We start from the raw sequence: 19,456 nt of genomic DNA, 5'->3' as shown, positions 1-19,456 counted from the left end.
TGCACTTCCCAACACTCTATTCCATCTACCACTTCTTTGTCCATTCTCCTAATCTGTGTAAGCATTTCTGTAGTCTCTCTACTTCCTCAAAGCTACCTGCCCCTCCATCTATCTTTGTATCATCTGCAAACTTCGCAACAAAGCCAATCATCCCATCATCCACATCATTTACATTTAACGTAAAAAGAATTGGCCCAACACAGACCCCTGTGGAACATCACTAGTCACTAGATTTTGAAGCATTAACCACAGTGTTGTCTTTGTTCTGTTTGTATATGAACCATGTAACCTGTTGGGAATCTTTTGGTAGTACTGATTCTTCACACTCCTAGGACTCTCTGGTGCTCAAAGCAAGATCTGGTTAATTTTCCCCATTTCCTTCTCTTGTTTCAGTTCATTTCATTTTCCTAAAGTGCGATACTTCATGGAGAAATGCTTGAAGCGACTTTCTACTCAAAGAAATGGCAAAGCTCCCACCTCTTTAATTTGAGGCAACTCACTATTTACTACAGATTGGACCATGGCCAGCTAGAACTAGTGCAAAGAATTCCTTATAATGCATCAGCATCTGCCTTGCAGTTCCCTGGGGCATGAACATGAAGAACTCGGGATGCAAAATAGCATCTTCCGTGGACGTTTTTGTTGGTTTTGAATGTGTTTTAATCTGCTTGTAATCTTCCTTGGCAAAGATAAAGAACTTTTATTTGGACAAATCTTTGTCACCTTAAATCATCTCAGCATATTTTGTAAAACAACTGTTGAAGTCACAATCCAGACGCACTTGGGGGATTCTGTGGATATCAAATGACAGAGCAAAGTCATCTTGTGGTGGTGCTGTGGATTGAGACGTGGGAAGCTGTGCATCTATCAGAGTGGGCACATTCAACATCTCATTCAAACGATGACATTTCCAAAGGTGAACCCCGGTGCGCATTTAGCAACATAATTGTGTCTCAGACCACATTATATGCTGGCTCCTCTGTAGGAGCTTGAATCCCGCAGCCTTCTGACTTGCAACTGAACCAGAACCTACTTTGGGGAGACCTGACCCACTCTTTGAATTGAAATACTATGATCTTGCTGCAGTCCATCAGCTGGGTCTAAAAGGTGACTAATAATATTTTGATGTAAAATGTTTCTTCTTCTTATGCTGAAAACATGCCTTGTTTAAATCTGGGTCATGTCTATACTCATTTCTGGACCTGCTGAGTATTTACAACAATCCAGCCCAAACCTACCTGTTGCTGCTACACACCCTGCAGAGGCTGATATTGTTGTAGTTTAGTACCTCCTCTATCAGATCCTTCTGGACTAAACAGGAGAGGAATGAAGACTGTTTTGATGCTTACACTGTTCAAGGCAACATACAGACTTGAGAAGAAGCTATCCTTATCTCTGAATTTTAGCCCTAATTTTGCTAGATTTTACACTTACATCTTTGCAGAACAAAACCCATTGTCCATTATCTCCTTAGGTTCCTTTCAGTTTTCTCTTGATAATTGTCAGGATTGCTTTTGAATGGCATGTACAATTTGCTATCAATTGCTTTGAATTGATTTGCATCAGGAAGTTTTCTTTATCTTGGCTTTTATACATCCAATACCTCCTGCTTATCTGTTTTCCTACAGTGAGAATTATGAGTTTATATTCTCAGTTTCATTAGTTCTGTGCTAAGTTCCATGTTTAACTCTCATAATTCTGTACCCTTCTAATCTTTTCCTGTAATTCAGATCCTTCATTCCTGAGCTAGTAAGCTTGCCTTATATGCATATGTGATGCTTTGAGAAGATGCTAAAAGTGTACATAGTACACATCATTGTTCTGTACAATGACCTCCTTCCTGCACACAAATCCCTCTGAATATGGAAATACTGTGTCCTCACTGCAGTCCACCAGCTGGAGAGATAAGACCGATAATTGACTCACAGCTCCACAGACGTGTGTTCAGTCCTGACCTTGGGTGCTGTCTATGTCAAACTTTCACATTCTTACTGATGCCACATGGGTTTCCAGTGGGTGCTCCAGTTTTCCCCCTTGTCCCAAAGACGTGCAGATTAGTGGGTTAATTGGCCATTGTAAGTCTCCCTTAGTGTGTAGATAAATTGTAGAATTTTGGGGGGAGTTGATGGGACTGTAGGAAGAATAAAGTATAGGATTAGCATAGGTAGATGTTTCATGCACACTTGATGGGCTGACAGTTTTTTATAATTACAGATGACCCAATGGTCGTTTAAATGTTTTTTATTCTAATACAGAAACCTGCTTTGCTTAAATCTGGGTTACTTGCTGGGCCCACTACCAGACCTGCTGAGTGTTGCCAGCATTTCAATCAGAGGAAACAATCTGTGGTTTAAGTAAAAGTGAATTTGAAGGTGTCAGATTGCCTAGTCCAACTGGTTCGCTGCAGTGTGGTTCAATCTTACCTACCATCTGAAGAGGCCCTGTAAACGTTTGGTCGAGGTGGGTGGTGGATGCTGGATCTGACAGAACCTAATGGCTGGCTAACAATGTCCCGATCCCCAGAATCAACAAAAAAAATAGTTCATTTAATACAGTTTTTTGCTGGCTCCATTAGATGGTATGTCATTACCAGTCACTGGGTTCAAATTCCATCAATTAATTTCTTCCCCGGCACTATGTAGATTCATTTCTCTCTAAATGTGAGAAGCTCCTTATAGTTCCCATTGAGCTTCCATTCTCTTCCACCCCTAATATCTAAAGTTCAAAGTAAGTTTATTATCAAGGTCTCCATATATTATCCTGAGATTCATTTTCTTGCTGGCATTCAGAGTAGAACAAAGAAATACAATAGAATCAGTGAAAAACTACACATTCCATCTGTTTTCATCCCAAAGGTCCCATCCCCAGAGCTGTCTGTCCCACTCTTTGCAGCATAAACCTATAAACTGGGGCTGAGTAGGTCAAAGAGGCTGGAATTGAGGTTGTTTTTGTAGAGAATGATCTCCTCCCACCCACCCTCCCCACCCAACACAATGATTGAGAGTAGCCCAGCCCATCTGGAAAACCCAGTGCTGAAATTAATAGTGGAACGAATTCCCAGTGGAACGATCCAGTGCTTAAAGAGTTAAATTAAGAAGCTAAGTTTCACAGACTGATCTTGTATTCAAATGAATATCAAAGCTTAAAGGCTGTTTAAGAGATTAAAAGATTTAATAAGTTTAAACAGAAAAGTATTTCCTTTGGTGAGGGAATCCAGAAAAAGGGGACAGGGCAATGATGTTAGAAGCAGAGGTGAAAGTTTGGAATTCCCTCACTATCCTACCTTGGGTCATGTAAAAATAACAAAACTGAAGTTAAGTGGAGGTAACTGCATCAGCCTTAATCTGACTGACTGTGTTGCAATGGGCTAGAGGGGCTGAACACTCTGCACTGGCGCGCATCTACTGAGATGCTTACAACTGTCTTACTAGTGTCTTAAAACAATCAGTGGATTGATATTTAAAAGTATTTTAAAGTTGCCGGTGCCATAAGATGCAAACTAGCCACTCCTAATACTTGTTTCCCTTATTTCACTTCCAACCCTTCACCACCCCCACCCCCACCCCCAGAAGCTGTAGGCTTCTGCCACAGCTCAGAATGGGGATGTGGTCCTTGCAGATGCACCCAAAGCCAGTCAGGACCACTTCTGTGGCCTCTCACTCTCTCCACACTCCCAACTCCCAGATCAGTCCCAGTAAAAGTCACAATGAAGGGCCTGTAGAAATTTGTGTATCTTGCTACTTTTATCATCTCCAACTGAGGTGTTAGTGCTTTCTTTCCTTCTGTTCTGTTGTTTTCTCTTTAGCCCATGCAGTATCATCATAAGTAAATCAAATTCTTCTGTAAGCAACTGTAAAAGGTTCTACAGTCACTTCGGCTGATGAGCTGTTTCAGTCCGCTGACCACAGTCTTCCGCCAGAAATCAGGTGATTGTGTAGAGACAGGGAGGGGGGTATGTAGATGTTTCAAGCCAAAGTAACAATCCTCAGTATTCCAGATCACACAAAGACATCCAGGCAGAATTTATCACATTTAGAGTTTCAGCTTTAATTTCAGTTGTCTTCTAATGCAGCATTGTACTCTGGTGTGACCTATATAGGAAGTACCAGAACCTGTCAAGAATTCTTCCATTTCCCTTTCACTGCTTTATTAGGGTTAGTTTTTTTTTAATGCCCACTCTAATTTCACTCCACCTGAGGCCCATGCAAATTGACACTGTCAAAAGGCTGGGGCTGTGGTCCCTGTGGAGTGTGTGAGGTTGAGGTGTCACAGTGCTCCTCAGGACCTGGCATGGCAGTGATCAAAGTGAATAGTATGTAATTTTCAATTAGCTCGTTAGGTTTTTAGATAATTAACTTTGCAACTTAAAACTGAAATAATTAACAGAAGGGCTTCTAGCAAGCTAGCTTTTTTTAAAAAAAAAGCTGTGACATGGCATTGGTGCTGTATTTGATACTCTGGGACCAGATATGTACTTCTGAGCCTATTGTAAAAATATTATTGGAACTTATATGAAAGCTGCTGCTACTTTGCAATTGTACCGAATGATTTGTCATATCGCAAAGCACTCTTGAAACTTGAAGGTTATGTTCATGAATGTGTGTGTCAGACCTTTTAAATTGAGCTTTGAATGAAATGATGTCTGGACAATTTCATGGGTAGATTATTTATCCCCTTGTTCCTAGTTTCATGTTGCTGGTTGATGAGGTCGGCGTTTCACTGCTCTCCATATTAGTGTGGTTTGCAGCGGTGTTTGGACAAACACCACACGCCTTTGACAGTACTTCATTTCTCTCAGAGCTTGGGCTTCTATCTAAGGCCATACTGTGCTTGTGTTTTGCTGAAACCCAGGATCTTGTAAATGTTTTGAAAGTAATGTGTGGAATGTTCATTTGCAACAAAATAAATGTTACTTTTTATAGCCTGTGTTTAGTTGTGTTTCTTGGTGAGGGCAGGGCTGAGATCTTGAGAATTAACCAAATCTCTAGTTACTATATATTACCAAATTAAGCCTTGAACAGAAGTAGTGTCCAAGATCAAGCCACCATTAACACTATTCTTTCCATTTGTGACAAGTCAGGGACCTGGGGTCAATGAAGTGATGGACCACAGTCCTTGCAGGTGATCACAAGCAGTGATTCACTTGCACGTTTCCGAATCTAGTGCTCACCACACATGGTTGGAATTAGAGAAAGTATATACAGCTTTTCATTCATACCCAAAGGAGACCCTTAGTTTCCAGTCACCTCTCACTCTTATTCTCTTTCCCACTCCCACTCCACCTTCTCTGTCTTTGCACGCAGCACCCTTGCTTTCAATGAAGCCTAATGCAAGTTTGAAGAATGGCATTCATTTTTGACCTAGTGCTTTACAGCCTTCAGAGAACACTATAGAGTCATACAGTGCCACAGCAAACAGAAACAGGCCCTTTGGCCCATCCAGTCCATGCCAAACTACTATTCTGTCTAGTCCCATCGAACTGCACACGCATCTTAGCCCTCCTATCCATGTACCTCTCAGAAGTTCTCTTAAATGCCAGAATCAATCACTCATCCAAGCTTGCACTGGCAGCTCGTTCCACACTCTCACCACCCTCTGAGTGAAGAAGTTTCCCCTCATGTTCCCCTTAACCATTTCACCTTTCACTTTTAACCTATGATCTCTAGTTCTAGTGTCACCCAACCTCAGTGGACGAAGTCTGTTTGCATTTACATTATCTATACCCCTCAATTTTGGACACCTCTATAAAATCTCCCCTTATTCTCCTACACTTCAGGGAATAAAGTCCCAACAATTTCAGATAATTAGCTACTCAAATCCTTTTATTTCAGAGTTTCAGCATTCAGTGTTTTGAACCTCTTCTGGTTGCTAAGATTTATTTCCTCAACTGTCATGGATGTACCTTCTCAGAGTCCACAGCCACATCTCTTGTGTCACTCAATCGTTGTTGGTCTCCACCCTTGTTTTCACTCTGATTCCCTCTGCCCTTCCCAACTATAGTTTCTATCTTTTTCCAATTCAGATGCTGCCTGACTTGCTGGGCAACTCCAGCAACTTTTGCTTTTATATCAGATTTGCATCTGAATCATTCTGCTTTTGACTTAAAATAAATATCAGTTTAGAAGGGAAATTAAGCTGAGCAACAAGGGAAAGGAAATGGCTCACCTTCAGAGAAAAATACAACAGTCATATAACTATATAACAATTACAGCATGGAAACAGACCATCTTGGCCCTTCTGTCCATGCCGAACGCCTACTCTCACCTAGTCCCACCAACCTGCACTCAGCCCATAACCCTCCATTCCTTTCCTGTCCATATACCTATCCAATTTTACTTTAAATGACAATACCAATCCTGCCTCTACCACTTCTACTGGAAGTTCGTTCCACACAGCTACCACTCTCTGAGTAAAGAAGTTCCCCCTCGTGTTACCCCTAAACGTTTGCCCCCTAACTCTCAACTCATGTCCTCTTGTTTGAATCTCCCCTACTCTCAATGGAAAAAACCTATCCACGTCAACTCTATCTATCACCCTCATAATTTTAAATACCTCTGTAACACTTACCCAAGAGGCTGGTATATGTCTAGGGGAAAAAGAGATCCAGCCACACAGCAACCCACCTCCCGTACACGCAGGTGCTGTGAGAATCGCGTTTATGCCTCGCGCCCGCCAACAGTATCAAACCCACAACAAATACCGTTATGAAATACACTTTAAAGAGTTTACTAAAATTAAAAGAGTATTAGGCAATACAATATATATATATACAAGAAAAAAACAAAAGGCGCCAACTTATCAAAGTTCAGTCAGTTTAGTGCACATCGGTGGAGCTCATCCAGCGAACCATTCGACTCCTCGGTGGTTGTCCTCCTGAAACTCCCACTTCGGACTCCCCGGTGGTCGTCCGAGCGCACGTCCTCCTTCCTCGGTGTCTCCCTCCGGACTCTCCTCACACCCCAAGCCCGCGCAACCCCTCCCCCAAGTTCCCAGCCTCACAAAACACAATAACATTCCCCATTGATTAACAAATGAATACAATTACCTTATCAGCCATTCTAAAGCGAAACAACGGCAAGAGAAACTTTTAACAGACAAAGAAGCATTCCTACTCGTAACAAACCAAAGAAGCCCTTTTTAGTAACATACACAGGACATTGTACACCTCTATCAAGTACCCCCTCAACCTTCTGCGCTCCAAAGAATAAAGACCTAACTTGTTCAACCTTTCCCTGTAACTTAGGTGTGGAAACCCAGGTAACATTCTAGTAAATCTTCTCTGTACTCTCTCTATTTTGTTGACATCTTTCCTATAATTCAGTGACCAGAACTGTACACAATACTCCAAATTCAGCCTTACCAATGCCTTGTACAATTTTAACATTACATCCCAACTCCTATACTCAATGCTCTGATTTATAAGGGCCAACATACCAAAAGCTTTCTTCACCACATGAGATTCCACCTTCAGGGAACTATGCACCATTATTCCTAGATCACTCTGTTCTACTGCATTCTTCAAAGCCCTACCATTTACCATGTATGTCATATTTGGATTATTCCTACACCTAGCACCTCACACTTATCAGCATTAAACTCCATCTGCCATTGTTCAGCCCACTCTTCTAACTGGCCTAAATCTCTCTGCAAGCTTTGAATACCTACTTCATTATCCACAACACCACCTACCTTAGTATCATCTGCATACTTACTAATCCAATTTACCACCCCATCACCAGATCATTAATGTATATGACAAACAACATTGGACCCAGTACAGATCCCTGAGGCACACCACTAGTCACCGGCCTCCAACCTGACAAACAGTTATCCACCACTACTCTCTGGCATCTCCCATCCAGCCACTGTTGAATCCATTTTACTACTTCAATATTAACACCTAAAGATTGAACCTTCCTAACTAACCTTCTGTGCGGAACCTTGTCAGAGGCCTTACTGAAGTTCATATAGACAACATCCACTGCTTTTCCCTCGTAACCTCTTCAAAAAATTCAATAAGATTTGTCAAACATGACCTTCCACGCACAAATCCATGTTGACTGCTCCTAATCAGACCCTGTCTATCCAGATAATTATATATACCATCTCTAAGAATACTTTCCATTAATTTACCCACCACTGACGTCAAACTGACAGGCCTATAATTGCTAGGTTTACTCTTAGAACCCTTTTTAAACAATGGAACCACATGAGCAATACGCCAATCCTCCGGCACCATCCTCGTTTCTAATGACATTTGAAATATTTCTGTCAGAGCCCCTGCTATTTCTACACTAACTTCCCTCAAGGTCCTAGGGAATATCTTGTCAGGACCCAGAGATTTATCCACTTTTATATTCCTTAAAAGCTCCAGTACTTCCTCCTCTTTAATCATCTTAGTTTCCATAACTTCCCTACTTGTTTCCCTTACCTTACACAATTCAATATCCTTCTCCTTAGTGAATACCGAAGAAAAGAAATTTTTCAGAATCTCCCCCATCTCTTTTGGCTCCACACATAGCTGTCCACTCTGATTCTATAAGGGACCAATTTTATCCCTCACTATCCTTTTGCTATTAATATAACTATAGAAACCCTTTGGATTTATTTTCATCTTACTTTCCAAAGCAACCCCGTATCTTTTAGCTTTTCTAATTTCTTTCTTAAGATTCTTACATTCTTTATATTCCTTGAGTACCTCATCTACTCCATGCTGCCGATATTTATTGTAGATAGCTCTCTTTTTCCTAACCAAGTTTCCAATATCCCTTGAAAACCATGGCTCCCTCAAACTTTTAACCTTTCCTTTCAACCTAACAGGAACATAAAGATTCTGTACCCTCAAAATTTCACCCTTGAGTGACCTCCATTTCTCCATTACATCCTTCCCATAAAACAAATTGTCCCAATCCACTCCTTCTAAATCCTTTTGCATCTCCTCAAAGTTAGCCTTTCTCCAATCAAAAATCTCAACCCTGGGTCCAGTCCTATCCTTCTCCATAATTATATTGAAACTAATGGCATTGTGATCACTGGACCCGAAGTGCTCCCCAACACATACCTCCATCACCTGACCTATCTCATTCCCTAACAGGAGATCCAACACTGCCCCTTCTCTAGTTGGTACCTCTATGTATTGCTGCAAAAAACTATCCTGCACACATTTTACAAACTCCAAACTATCCATCCCTTTTACAGTATGGGCTTCCCAGTCTATGTGTGGAAAAGTAAAATCTCCCACAGTCACAACCCTGTGCTTACTACAAATATCTGCTATCTCTTTGCAAATTTGCTCATCCAATTCTTGTCCCCCATTAGGTGGTCTATAATACACCCTTATAAGTGTTACTACACCTTTCCCATTCCTCAATTCCACCCAAATAGTCTCCCTAGACAAGCCCTCTAATCTATCCTGCCAGAGCACCGCTGTAATATTTTCTCTGACTAGCAACGCAACACCTCCCCCTCTTGTCCCTCTGATTCTATCACACCTGAAGCAACGAAATCCAGGAATATTTAGTTGCCAATCACACCCCTCCTGCAACCATGTTTCACTAATAGCTATAACATCATATTTCCAGGTATCAATCCATGCTCTAAGCTCATCCACCTTTCTTTCAATGTTCCTAGCATTAAAATAAATGCATTTAAGAAATTCTCCACCTCTTCCTCTCTGTTTATCTCTAACAGTACAAATAACTTTACTGTCTTCTTTTTCTTCCTTCTCCCATACTAGTTGATCAACCTCAATCAACTTTTTGCTAGTTCCTACACTCTGGTTCCCCTCCCCCCTCGTATCTAGTTTAAATCCACTGGAGCCTCTCCAGCAAACCTACCTGCAAGAATATTTGTCCCCCTCCAGTTCAGATGTAAACCGTCCCGCTGGAACAGCTCCCACCTTCCCTGGAAAACTGCCCAATTATCTATAAATCTGAAGCCCTCCCTCCTGCACCATGTCTTCAGCCACATGTTGATCTGCACTATCTTATTATTTCTAAACCCACCTGCACGTGGCACTGGTAGCAATCCTGAGATTGCTATCCTGGAGGTCCTGTCCTTTAACTTGGCACCTAACTCCCTAAACTCACCTTTCAGGACCTCCTCACTCTTCCTACCCACGTCATTGGTTGCTACATGGACCACGACATCTGGCTGCTCACCCTCCCTCTTGAGAATGCTGAGAACTCGATCCGAGATATCACACACTCTGGCACCAGGGAGGCAACAGACCATCCGGGATTCTCTATCTCTTCCACAGAACCTCCTATCTGTCCCCCTAACTATAGAATCCCCTATCACTACTCTTTTCCCTCCTTCCCTTCTGAGCTGAGGGTCCAGTCTCAGTGCCAGAGACGCAACCACTGCAACTTGTCCCTGGTAGGTAGTCCCCATCAACAGTATCCAAAACGGTATACTTATCGTTGATGGGAACGGCCACAGGGGTGCTCTGCTCTTCCTGTCTATTCCCCTTCCCTCACCTGACAGTCACCCAAATACCTGTCTCCTGACTCCTAGGGGTGACTATCTCCCTGAAACTCCTGTCTATTTCTGCCTCTGCCTCCCGAATGATCCAAAGTTCATCCGGCTCCAGTTCCCTGACACGGTTTGTCAGGAGCTGCAGCTGGATGCACCTTTTGCAGGTGTAGTCATCAGGGACAATTGTGCTCGCCCTGACTTCCCACATACTGCAAATGGAGCACTCGACTGCCCTAACTGCTGCCTCCATTACCTACTCTAAGCTAATTAGATTAATTAAAGGAGCTTACCTGGCCTTATTTCACCTGGAGTGAAGCTCGTACTCAGCCTCTGCTCGCTTTTTGAATTCCCCCGCTGATCTCAGAGGCCGACTTTCACGCGCTTGCACAGTTGTGCCCCGTTCAAACCTCGCCACTGCCTGTTCTCGCCAAAGCCTGATTGAGCCAAAGCCATCCCACTCTACCTCAGTCCACTCTGACAATGGCCGCTGTATATGGCAGTCTTTCTTTTAAACCTTTGGTGCGCTACATCACACGCCTGCGCAGTCTAGCCTCTTTGCCCCGATCAGTTAAAAAAAAAACAGCTTCTCTCCGAGCTTCTTTTACCTCTTCCCTCTCCGCCTCTGGCTTCGATCCACCTCTGTGGATGTCATTGATTTGATGTCCACACATGGTCCATTACAAGGGGGTGTCAGCAGGGTAACCTCCAGGATAACAACAGAATTTAATGATGGCTATTGTTGTGAATGGCCTGTCAAACCTTTCTAGTCAAGATCAACTTTTAAACTGGTGGTTGAAACAACAACACACACAAAATGCTGGTGGAACACAGCAGGCCAGGCAGCATCTATAGGAGAAGCACTGTCAACGTTTCGGGCTGAGACTCTTCATCAGGACTAACCAAAAGGAAAGATAGTAAGAGATTTGAAAGTAGTGGGGGGAGGGGGAAATGCGAAATGATAGGAGAAGACCGGAGGGGGTGGGATAAAGCTAAGAACTGGAAAGGTGATTGGTGAAATCTCTTACTATCTTTCCTTTTGGTTAGTCCTGACGAAGGGTCTCGGCCTGAAACGTCAACAGTGCTTCTCCTATAGATGCTGCCTGGCCTGCTGTGTTCCGCCAGCATTTTGTGTGTGTTGTTGTTTCAATTTCCAGCATCTGCAGATTTCCTCATGTTTGCTCTTTAAGCTGGTGGTCTTGTCTTGAAACTGTCATTATGAAAACCAACCACAATCAGACATAAATGTAGAACATAGATAGAACATAGAATAGTACAGCACATTACAGGCCCTTCGGCCCACAATGTTGTGCAACCCTCAAACCCTGCCTCCCATATAACCCCCACCTTAAATTCCTCCATATACCTGTCTAGTAGTCTCTTAAACTTCACTGATGTATCTGCCTCCACCACCGACTCAGGCAGTGCATTCCATGCACCAACCATTCTCTGAGTTAAAAAACCTTCCTCTTATATCCCCCTTGAACTTCCCTCCCCTTACCTTAAAGCCATGTCCTATTGTACTGAGCAGTGGTGCCGTGGGGAAGAGACGCTGGCTGTCCACTCTATCTATTCCTCTTAATATCTTGTACACCTCTGTCATGTCTCCTCTCACCCTCCTCCTCTCCAAAGAGTAAAGCCCTAGCTCCCTAAATCTCTGATCGTAATCCATACTCTCTAAACCAGGCAGCATCCTGGTAAATCTCCTCTGTACCCTTTCCAGTGCTTCCACATCTTTGCTGTAGTCAGGCAACCAGAACTGGACGCAGTACTCCAAGTGTGACCTAACCAGAGTTTTATAGAGCTGCATCATTACATCACGACTCTTAAACTCTATCCCTCAATTTATGAAAGCTAACACCCCATAAGCTTTCTTATCTACCCTATCTACCTGTGAGGCAACTTTCAGGGATCTGTGGACATGTACCCCAAGATCCCTCTGCTCCTTCACACTACCATGTATCCTGCCATTTACTTCGTACTCTGCCTTGGAGTTTGTCCTTCCACAGTGTACCACCTCACACTTCTCCGGGTTGAAATTCACCTGCCACTTCTCAGCCCACTTCTGCATCCTATCAATGTCTCTCTGCAATCTTTGACAATCCTCCACACCACCAACCTTTGTGTCGTCTGCAAACTTGCCAACCCACACTTCTACCCCCACGTCCAGGTCGTCAATAAAAATCACGAAAAGTAGAGGTCCCAGAACAGATCCTTGTGGGACACCACTAGTCACAACCCTCCAATCTGAACGTACTCCCTCCACCACGACCCTCTGCCTTCTGCAGGCAAACCAATTCTGAATTCACCTGGCCAAACTTCCCTGGATCCTATGCCTTCTGACTTTCTGAATAAGCCTACCGTGTGGAGCCCTGTCAAATGCCTTACTCCAATCCATGTATATCACATCCACTGCACTACCCTCATCTATATGCCTGGTCACCTCCTCAAAGAACTCTATCAGGCTTGTTAGACACGATCTGCCCTTCACAAAGCCATGCCGACTGTCCCTGATCAGACCATGATTCTCTAAATGCCCATACATCCTATCTCTAAGAATCTTTTCCAACAGCTTTCCCACCACAGACATAAGGCTCACTGGTCTATAATTATCCGGACTATCCCTACTACCTTTTTTGAACAAGGGGACAACATTCGCTTCCCTCCAATCCTCTGGTACCATTCCCATGGACAATGAGAACATAAATTTCCTAGCCAGAGGCTCAACAATCTCTTCCCTCGCCTCGTGCAGCAGCCTGGGGAATATTCCATCAGGCCCTGGGGACTTATCCGTCCTAATGTATTTTAACAACTCCAACACCTCCTCTCCCTTAATATCAACATGCTCCAGAACATCAACCTCACTCATATTGTCCTCACCGTCATCAAGTTCCCTCTCATTGGTGAATACCGAAGAGAAGTATTAATTGAGGACCTCACTCACTTCCACAGCCTCCAGGCAGATCTTCCCACCTTTATCTCTAATCGGTCCTACCTTCACTCCTGTCATCCTTTTGTTCTTCACATAATTGAAGAATGCCTTGGGGTTTTCTCTTACCCTACTCACCAAGGCCTTCTCATGCCCCCTTCTTGCTCTTCTCAGCCCCTTCTTAAGCTCCTTTCTTGCTACCCCATATTCCTCAATAGACCCATCTGATCCTTGCTTCCTAAACCTCATGTATGCTGCCTTCTTCCACCTGACTAGATTTTCCACCTCACTTGTCACGTATGATTCCTTCACCCTACCATTCTTTATCTTTCTCACCGGGTCAAATTTATCCCTAACATCCTGCAAGAGATCCTTAAACATCGACCACATTTCCCTGCAAAAACATCATCCCAATTCACACCTGCAAGTTCTAGCCTTATAGCCTCATAATTTGCCCTTCCCCAATTAAAAATGTTCGTGTCCTCTCTGATTCTATCCTTTTCCATGATAATGCTAAAGGTCAGGGAGCGGTGATCACTGTCCCCAGATGCTCACCCACTGAGAGATCTGTGACCTGACCCAGTTCGTTAACTAATTCTAGATCTAGTATGGCACTCCTCCAGTCGGCCTATCAACATACTGAGACAGGAATTCGTCCTGGACAGACTTAGCAAACTCTGCCCTGTCTATACCATTGAAACTAATCAGGTGCCAATCAATATTAAGGAAGTTAAAGTCATCCATGATGATAACCCTGTTATTTTTGTACCTTTCCAAAATCTGCCTCCCAATCTGCTCCTCGGTATCTCTGCTGTTACCAGGGGGCCTATAGAATACCCCCAATAGAGCAACTGCTCCCTTCCTGTTCCTGTCTTCCACCCATACTGACTCAAAAGAGGATCCTGCTACATTACCCACCCTTTCTGTAGCTGTAATAGTATCCCTGACCAGTAATGCCACCCCTCCTCCCCTTCCCCCCCCCCCTTTTAAAGCACTGAAATCCAGGGATATTGAGAATTTCCTCAAATATAACCTGACACTCAAAGGAATTTGTCTTGTGTGATCCATACCAGTTTCCCAGGGGAGTGATCCCTGTCCCATTCCCCACTCCTTGAATCTTTTGCAGTTCATTCTCGCCCACATGGTGTCAGTTTAATTTTTCTGATTCTGGTTGTTTACCGCAAGGGGATATGTTCAGCAGTCAGTCTGCATATCTTTGGAAAGTTGGAGGAAGCTGGAGCACCCATGGGAGCTGCACAGTCACAGAAAGAACACACAAACTGCACACAAACAGCACCAGAAGCTGGGAGTGAACTCAAACCACTGCGAGGTGGGAACTAACAGTGAACCTTGATGGGTGTCTTTATTTGATAGCAAATTAATGAAAATATTTTTCAATTTCACACTGTAAAATAGATCTCAACTTAAAGCGCTTGACTATCAGTTTCCACCATAAAATCTGCTTGGCGCTCTGTGTTCTACCACATGTACAGTATTTTGTGTTTGCATTTTACCCTGAAGGATAAATGTATCAAACAGAATACAGCTAATTTTACAGCTATGGAACCTCAGATGCTGGGCAAGTACAGGACAAGGCATGTGAAGGAAATAAAGAGCAGGAGGATGATGCTGAAATAAAGGATTAACCATGAGAAGTGAAATGGCTTGCAACATCTACATCCTCAGCTAACTTTCCAAACCCACCCCCATCAATGCTGGCTGCAACAATCTGCAGCACAACTGAAGAAACAGGAGCCAACAAGTAACTATTTGCTTTTAGGTTTGACAGGTTCTAGGGAACAGTGCAAGTCCCAGTTCATAGGGAATTTAATGTGCTCTCCTCTCAAGAGATAAAAAAAAACAAAGGAGTACAGTATTCATCATGAGGCTTGGGGGTCAGACAGCAAGAGGCAGGCAACGATTCCACCATCAACCACTGGAAGTGCTGCTGTTAGCTCGAACAGCTCACCAGTTGGTGGAAGAGCTCCCTAAGTGAAGTAGGACTCCGGGATCTTGCTCAAAGAATCTGGCTTGAAAAACTCTTATGTTAATCAAAACTGGGAGCTACAAGACCAACATGTCCTCACACTGTGTTTTTCCAATAATAAAACCCTAAACAAAAATAGGTACCTACTGTATCTGGCTGAACTTTACCTGTTTGTAAAATGTGCACAGAGTTCCTTGAAGAAATTAAGTTAGTAATCATCTGGAACAAAACATTGCAGAGAAATGCAAAAACAATGTGCCATAAAGCTTTGTCAGCACAGGGGTTCCCAACCTTTTTTATGCCATGAACCCTTACCATTAAGCAGGAGGTCCAGCTGTGGCTCCAGTTCCTTAATGTGATTTCTAAGGAGCTGCAGCTCAGTGCACTTTATGTAGATGTACTTATCACGGAGAATGGAAGTCTCCCAGAGTTCCCATATCTCACACAAAGAACATACCACTAACTCCAAACCCATTCTCAGTGCACTTGCTTTGTATTAACAGATAAAAAAAACTTACTAAGAACTTTATTTACTTACTTAGAACCTCCACCTGTGCTTGCCCAGGTCTGTTTTTGCCTGAACCTATTGAGCCAAAGGTTGTACACTCAAACACTGGCCCGCTTCCACAATGGCCACTCCACTTAGACCTCCTTTCATTTTATTGGCCCCACACTGATTGCAGCCTGCCAGTAAGAGACAAAAGCACCAGAGCTCTTTTTAAACCTCATGCTATATTACCAGCAAATGACGTCTCGTGCTGATTTCAGTCCACCAACTGTATGAAATGATTTATCTGAATGGCCTGTAAACAAAGGCCTTTCACTGTATCTTGGTACATGTGTCAATGATAAACCACTTACCAATTAGCTCACCTCTGGTTCATGTTTGGACCAAGTCTGTAAAGAGTCTTGAAACCATGGTCTTGGCAAAACTGGGGATTAATGAGTAGATTTTTAGTGAGTGACTCCTATTTAATAGTACTGTGTACAGTAACTTTCATTGCTTTTTAATGATTGAGAGCAGTTGAATTGGTTGCTAATTACAACGTTTGTAGCTGGATTTTGTGGACAGGGCAGTGATCTTCATTGTTAATTGTGCTAACCTCTAGACTGATTTATTTTGTGTTTGGTTGACCATGGTGAAAGCCCTTCTGTCATTTTATGGAGATATTGAATAAAAATAATGATTTCACTGAGGAGATCAAGCATTTAGTAAAGAATCTCATGGGAGGGTGTTTTTGAAAGCCTCAGTTCATGATTTGGAAAACTGAAGTAAAAATATCTTCATTAAAAGAAATCGCTTCTAAAAATGCACATCAACTTTTGCAGTTGGATCAATTTAATTTCGTCTGTTCACAGATGACTCACATTCTGTTATAAACATACTGTTGTTATTTGGATGAAGTTGTGAAACAAAAAAAAGGCAAGATGTTGGAAATCTGAAATAAAAAACAAAAAATACACTGGAACTTTTCCACAGTTTGGATGGCATCTGTGGAGAGGGTAAAATAAGTTTCCTGTTGATTACCTGAAAACCCAAAAGGTATCGCTGTTTGTCCGTCCAAAATTGCCACTTGCCTGACCTGCTGACAGTTCAGTTTTTATTTGTTATTAAGTTAATTATGTTTTCTATCTCCAAATGATGAAAACCATTTAGAAGAAAGAAACACAGAGCTGGAAGATATGTGTCTTTTACTTTAAGTGAGGCGCGCACATTTGATGTGGTGGCATGATAATGTATGCCATTAACATACTTTTACATATAACCAGTAATGAAATAATGTAAACAAAGAATACTTAAACTCCAACTCAATATAAAATGCATCCCAACTTGCATACCTACAATATTATATACATATAAATACAACCACTATATAGACATCCACAGCACAGTAAATTTTAAATGGTCTCATTCGGGACTAAAGATTTAATCACTTTGAAAGCTTTTTACTCTTGTGGGGTAATGTCTTTCTTGACAAGGGGGATCATTTTGCTTGACAAGATGAGAACGTGTGGTAAATCGTAAGGTAGTTCGTAAGTTGGTGTTTTTCAGAAATTGGCAAATAATTCTCAACCCTATGAACATTACTAACTCTTTTCAGGTCTTTCACAGATACTGGGTATTTGAAACTCACTCATGTCTATTACCTGACTCACAGTTGCAATGATCCTTAATTATAAGTTAAGAAAGATTCAAATTCTAAGCAGACAAGATAGAATTTCAGTAATGTTATGTAATGTGAAAGATAAAATGAGTCTGGCACTAATTCAAATGCCTTTAATGGTCGTGATCGATGGATGACTCAATTGAGCAAAGATTTTTTTTCTGCCTCCCCTTTATTTTTCTAAATGTTGGATCACTACTTGTCTCCACATTTGTATATTTCTATCCATGAAACAGTCCCTCCTTCCCTCCTTTTCTCTATCTCCACAGCCTCACTCTCTCTTCCTTTTCAATGCTCTCCTTTCTCCCTCACTCTTTCTCCCTTTTGCTATCCATGCCCCTCTCATAATCTGTACATCTACCTGCACAATCCTGCTTCCCTCTCTGTGACCGTGCTCCTTTCAGTGTGTCACCTTGTCTTACCGCCATTCACATATTTCATGTTTCTTATATCGAGGAGGAGTCCATTCACCAGGCCTTTGCTGATTCTCAGAGCATTTCATAGAAACCTGTTCTTCCAATACTTTGTCTCCTTTTCCAGTCTGTCCCAATTCCTTTGTTCGATGTATATTTATACATTGTATACCTTTGTTCAGGTATATGGAGGAATTTAAGGAGGGGGGTTATATGGGAGGCAGGGTTTGAAGGTCGGCAGAACATTGTGGGCCAAAGGGCCTGTAATGTGCTGTACTATTCTATGTTCTATGTAATGTCTCCTCTCTTTATCGCTATTTTTGTTCCTCTCTTTAATTGCCTTATAACTTCTGATCCTTTTCATGTCCTGTTTTGCAAGTTACTACAGTTGCCTGTCCTGTTATTTTCTCTCTTACCTCCTCTCTGTATATCCCATATAACTGGTTTTGAACACATTTCCCCATTATCCTCCAGACTTTGCTGCAGTGTTGTTTTGGCCTGTGTCTCCTTTACATGCACTCCCAGAGTAGCTGCCTCCTGTGTGCAGATCCACTGGGGCATAATGTGGTCAGATGCACTGTCCCAGTGACTGTGTTTATCCTTTTTACAGCCACTCCTATTCATGAATAAGCTCTTCTCAGGCATTCAGCTGCGTACAGGAATCGATTATAACTGGTGTTTCAATGACAAACTCTGCCGTCTTCATCAGGGATGATGCCTGGGCATGTCTAGCCCAATGGTAGACTGTCCCTCCTGATTGGTAGACCTCATCCAATCAGATTTCTGCTCTCCCACCTTGTTTACCATCAAATTCCAGTTCTTACTTAGAGCAAGGCCTTAGTCTTTGTTAAAATTCTTTTCCTCTAGTTTTGTGCCATCAAAGTTAATCCTATGGCCATTGCGAATGCAGTGTTTTGCTACCACTGAATACTCTGGGTAATCCAAATGGGCACACCTCCTTGGCTCCTTGATGTGGATTTCCACTCACCCCTTCCCATTTGGCTGATATATGCTGCTCTGCATTCACAGAGAATTCTGTAAGTGCCAGCCAACCTGAGTCCCAGGTCATCTTTGACCCGCAAAAGGCGAAGGTCTCGCTCTAAGTAAGAACTGGAATTCCATTGTAAACAAGGCAGAACAGCAGAAACCTGATTGGATGAGGACTAACCAATCAGGACGGATGATGTGGGTATAAATACCACTAGACTAGACATGCCCAGGAATCATCATAAAAGCAGGTTATAATCAATACCTGTATCTGGCTGGAAGCCCAAGAAGAGTTTTTTTGTCATATATACTCAGAAAGCACTAGATTCTTTTTCAACTCCTATTCATGTTTCTCTCATGCCATTCATCACTTACATCCAGTTTTAATCTTTACCTGACTCTCTCTCTTGTCTTCTCCACCCCACCACTCTGTCCTCTTCACCCCCCTCTCTCTTCCTCATCTTCTTTCTCCCCAACTCTGTTTTCTCCTGCCCCCTCTTTC

The 19,456-nt window shown here is 42.6% G+C and overlaps 1 protein-coding gene across 7 annotated transcripts in view; it reads left to right on the top strand.

The window, feature by feature from the left end:
* The window catches only part of rabgap1l (RAB GTPase activating protein 1-like), a 587,017-nt gene that overhangs the window by 541,825 nt on the left and 25,736 nt on the right, over positions 1-19,456 (top strand). The window contains exon 21 of one of the 7 annotated variants that reach the window (XM_073063722.1): positions 394-4,921. The exons of the other annotated variants lie outside the window; for them this stretch is intronic. Coding sequence (XP_072919823.1) covers positions 394-411 — 18 coding nt within the window. The 3' untranslated portion in view covers positions 412-4,921. Of the gene's footprint in view, positions 1-393; positions 4,922-19,456 lie in introns of those variants that run through there. 7 annotated transcript variants of the gene reach the window in all.

Source organism: Hemitrygon akajei, chromosome 12 (assembly GCF_048418815.1).
Source record: "Hemitrygon akajei chromosome 12, sHemAka1.3, whole genome shotgun sequence".
NCBI lineage: Eukaryota > Metazoa > Chordata > Chondrichthyes > Myliobatiformes > Dasyatidae > Hemitrygon > Hemitrygon akajei.
Note: the sequence above shows the minus strand (reverse complement) of the source record. Positions and strands in the feature narration are given on the sequence as shown.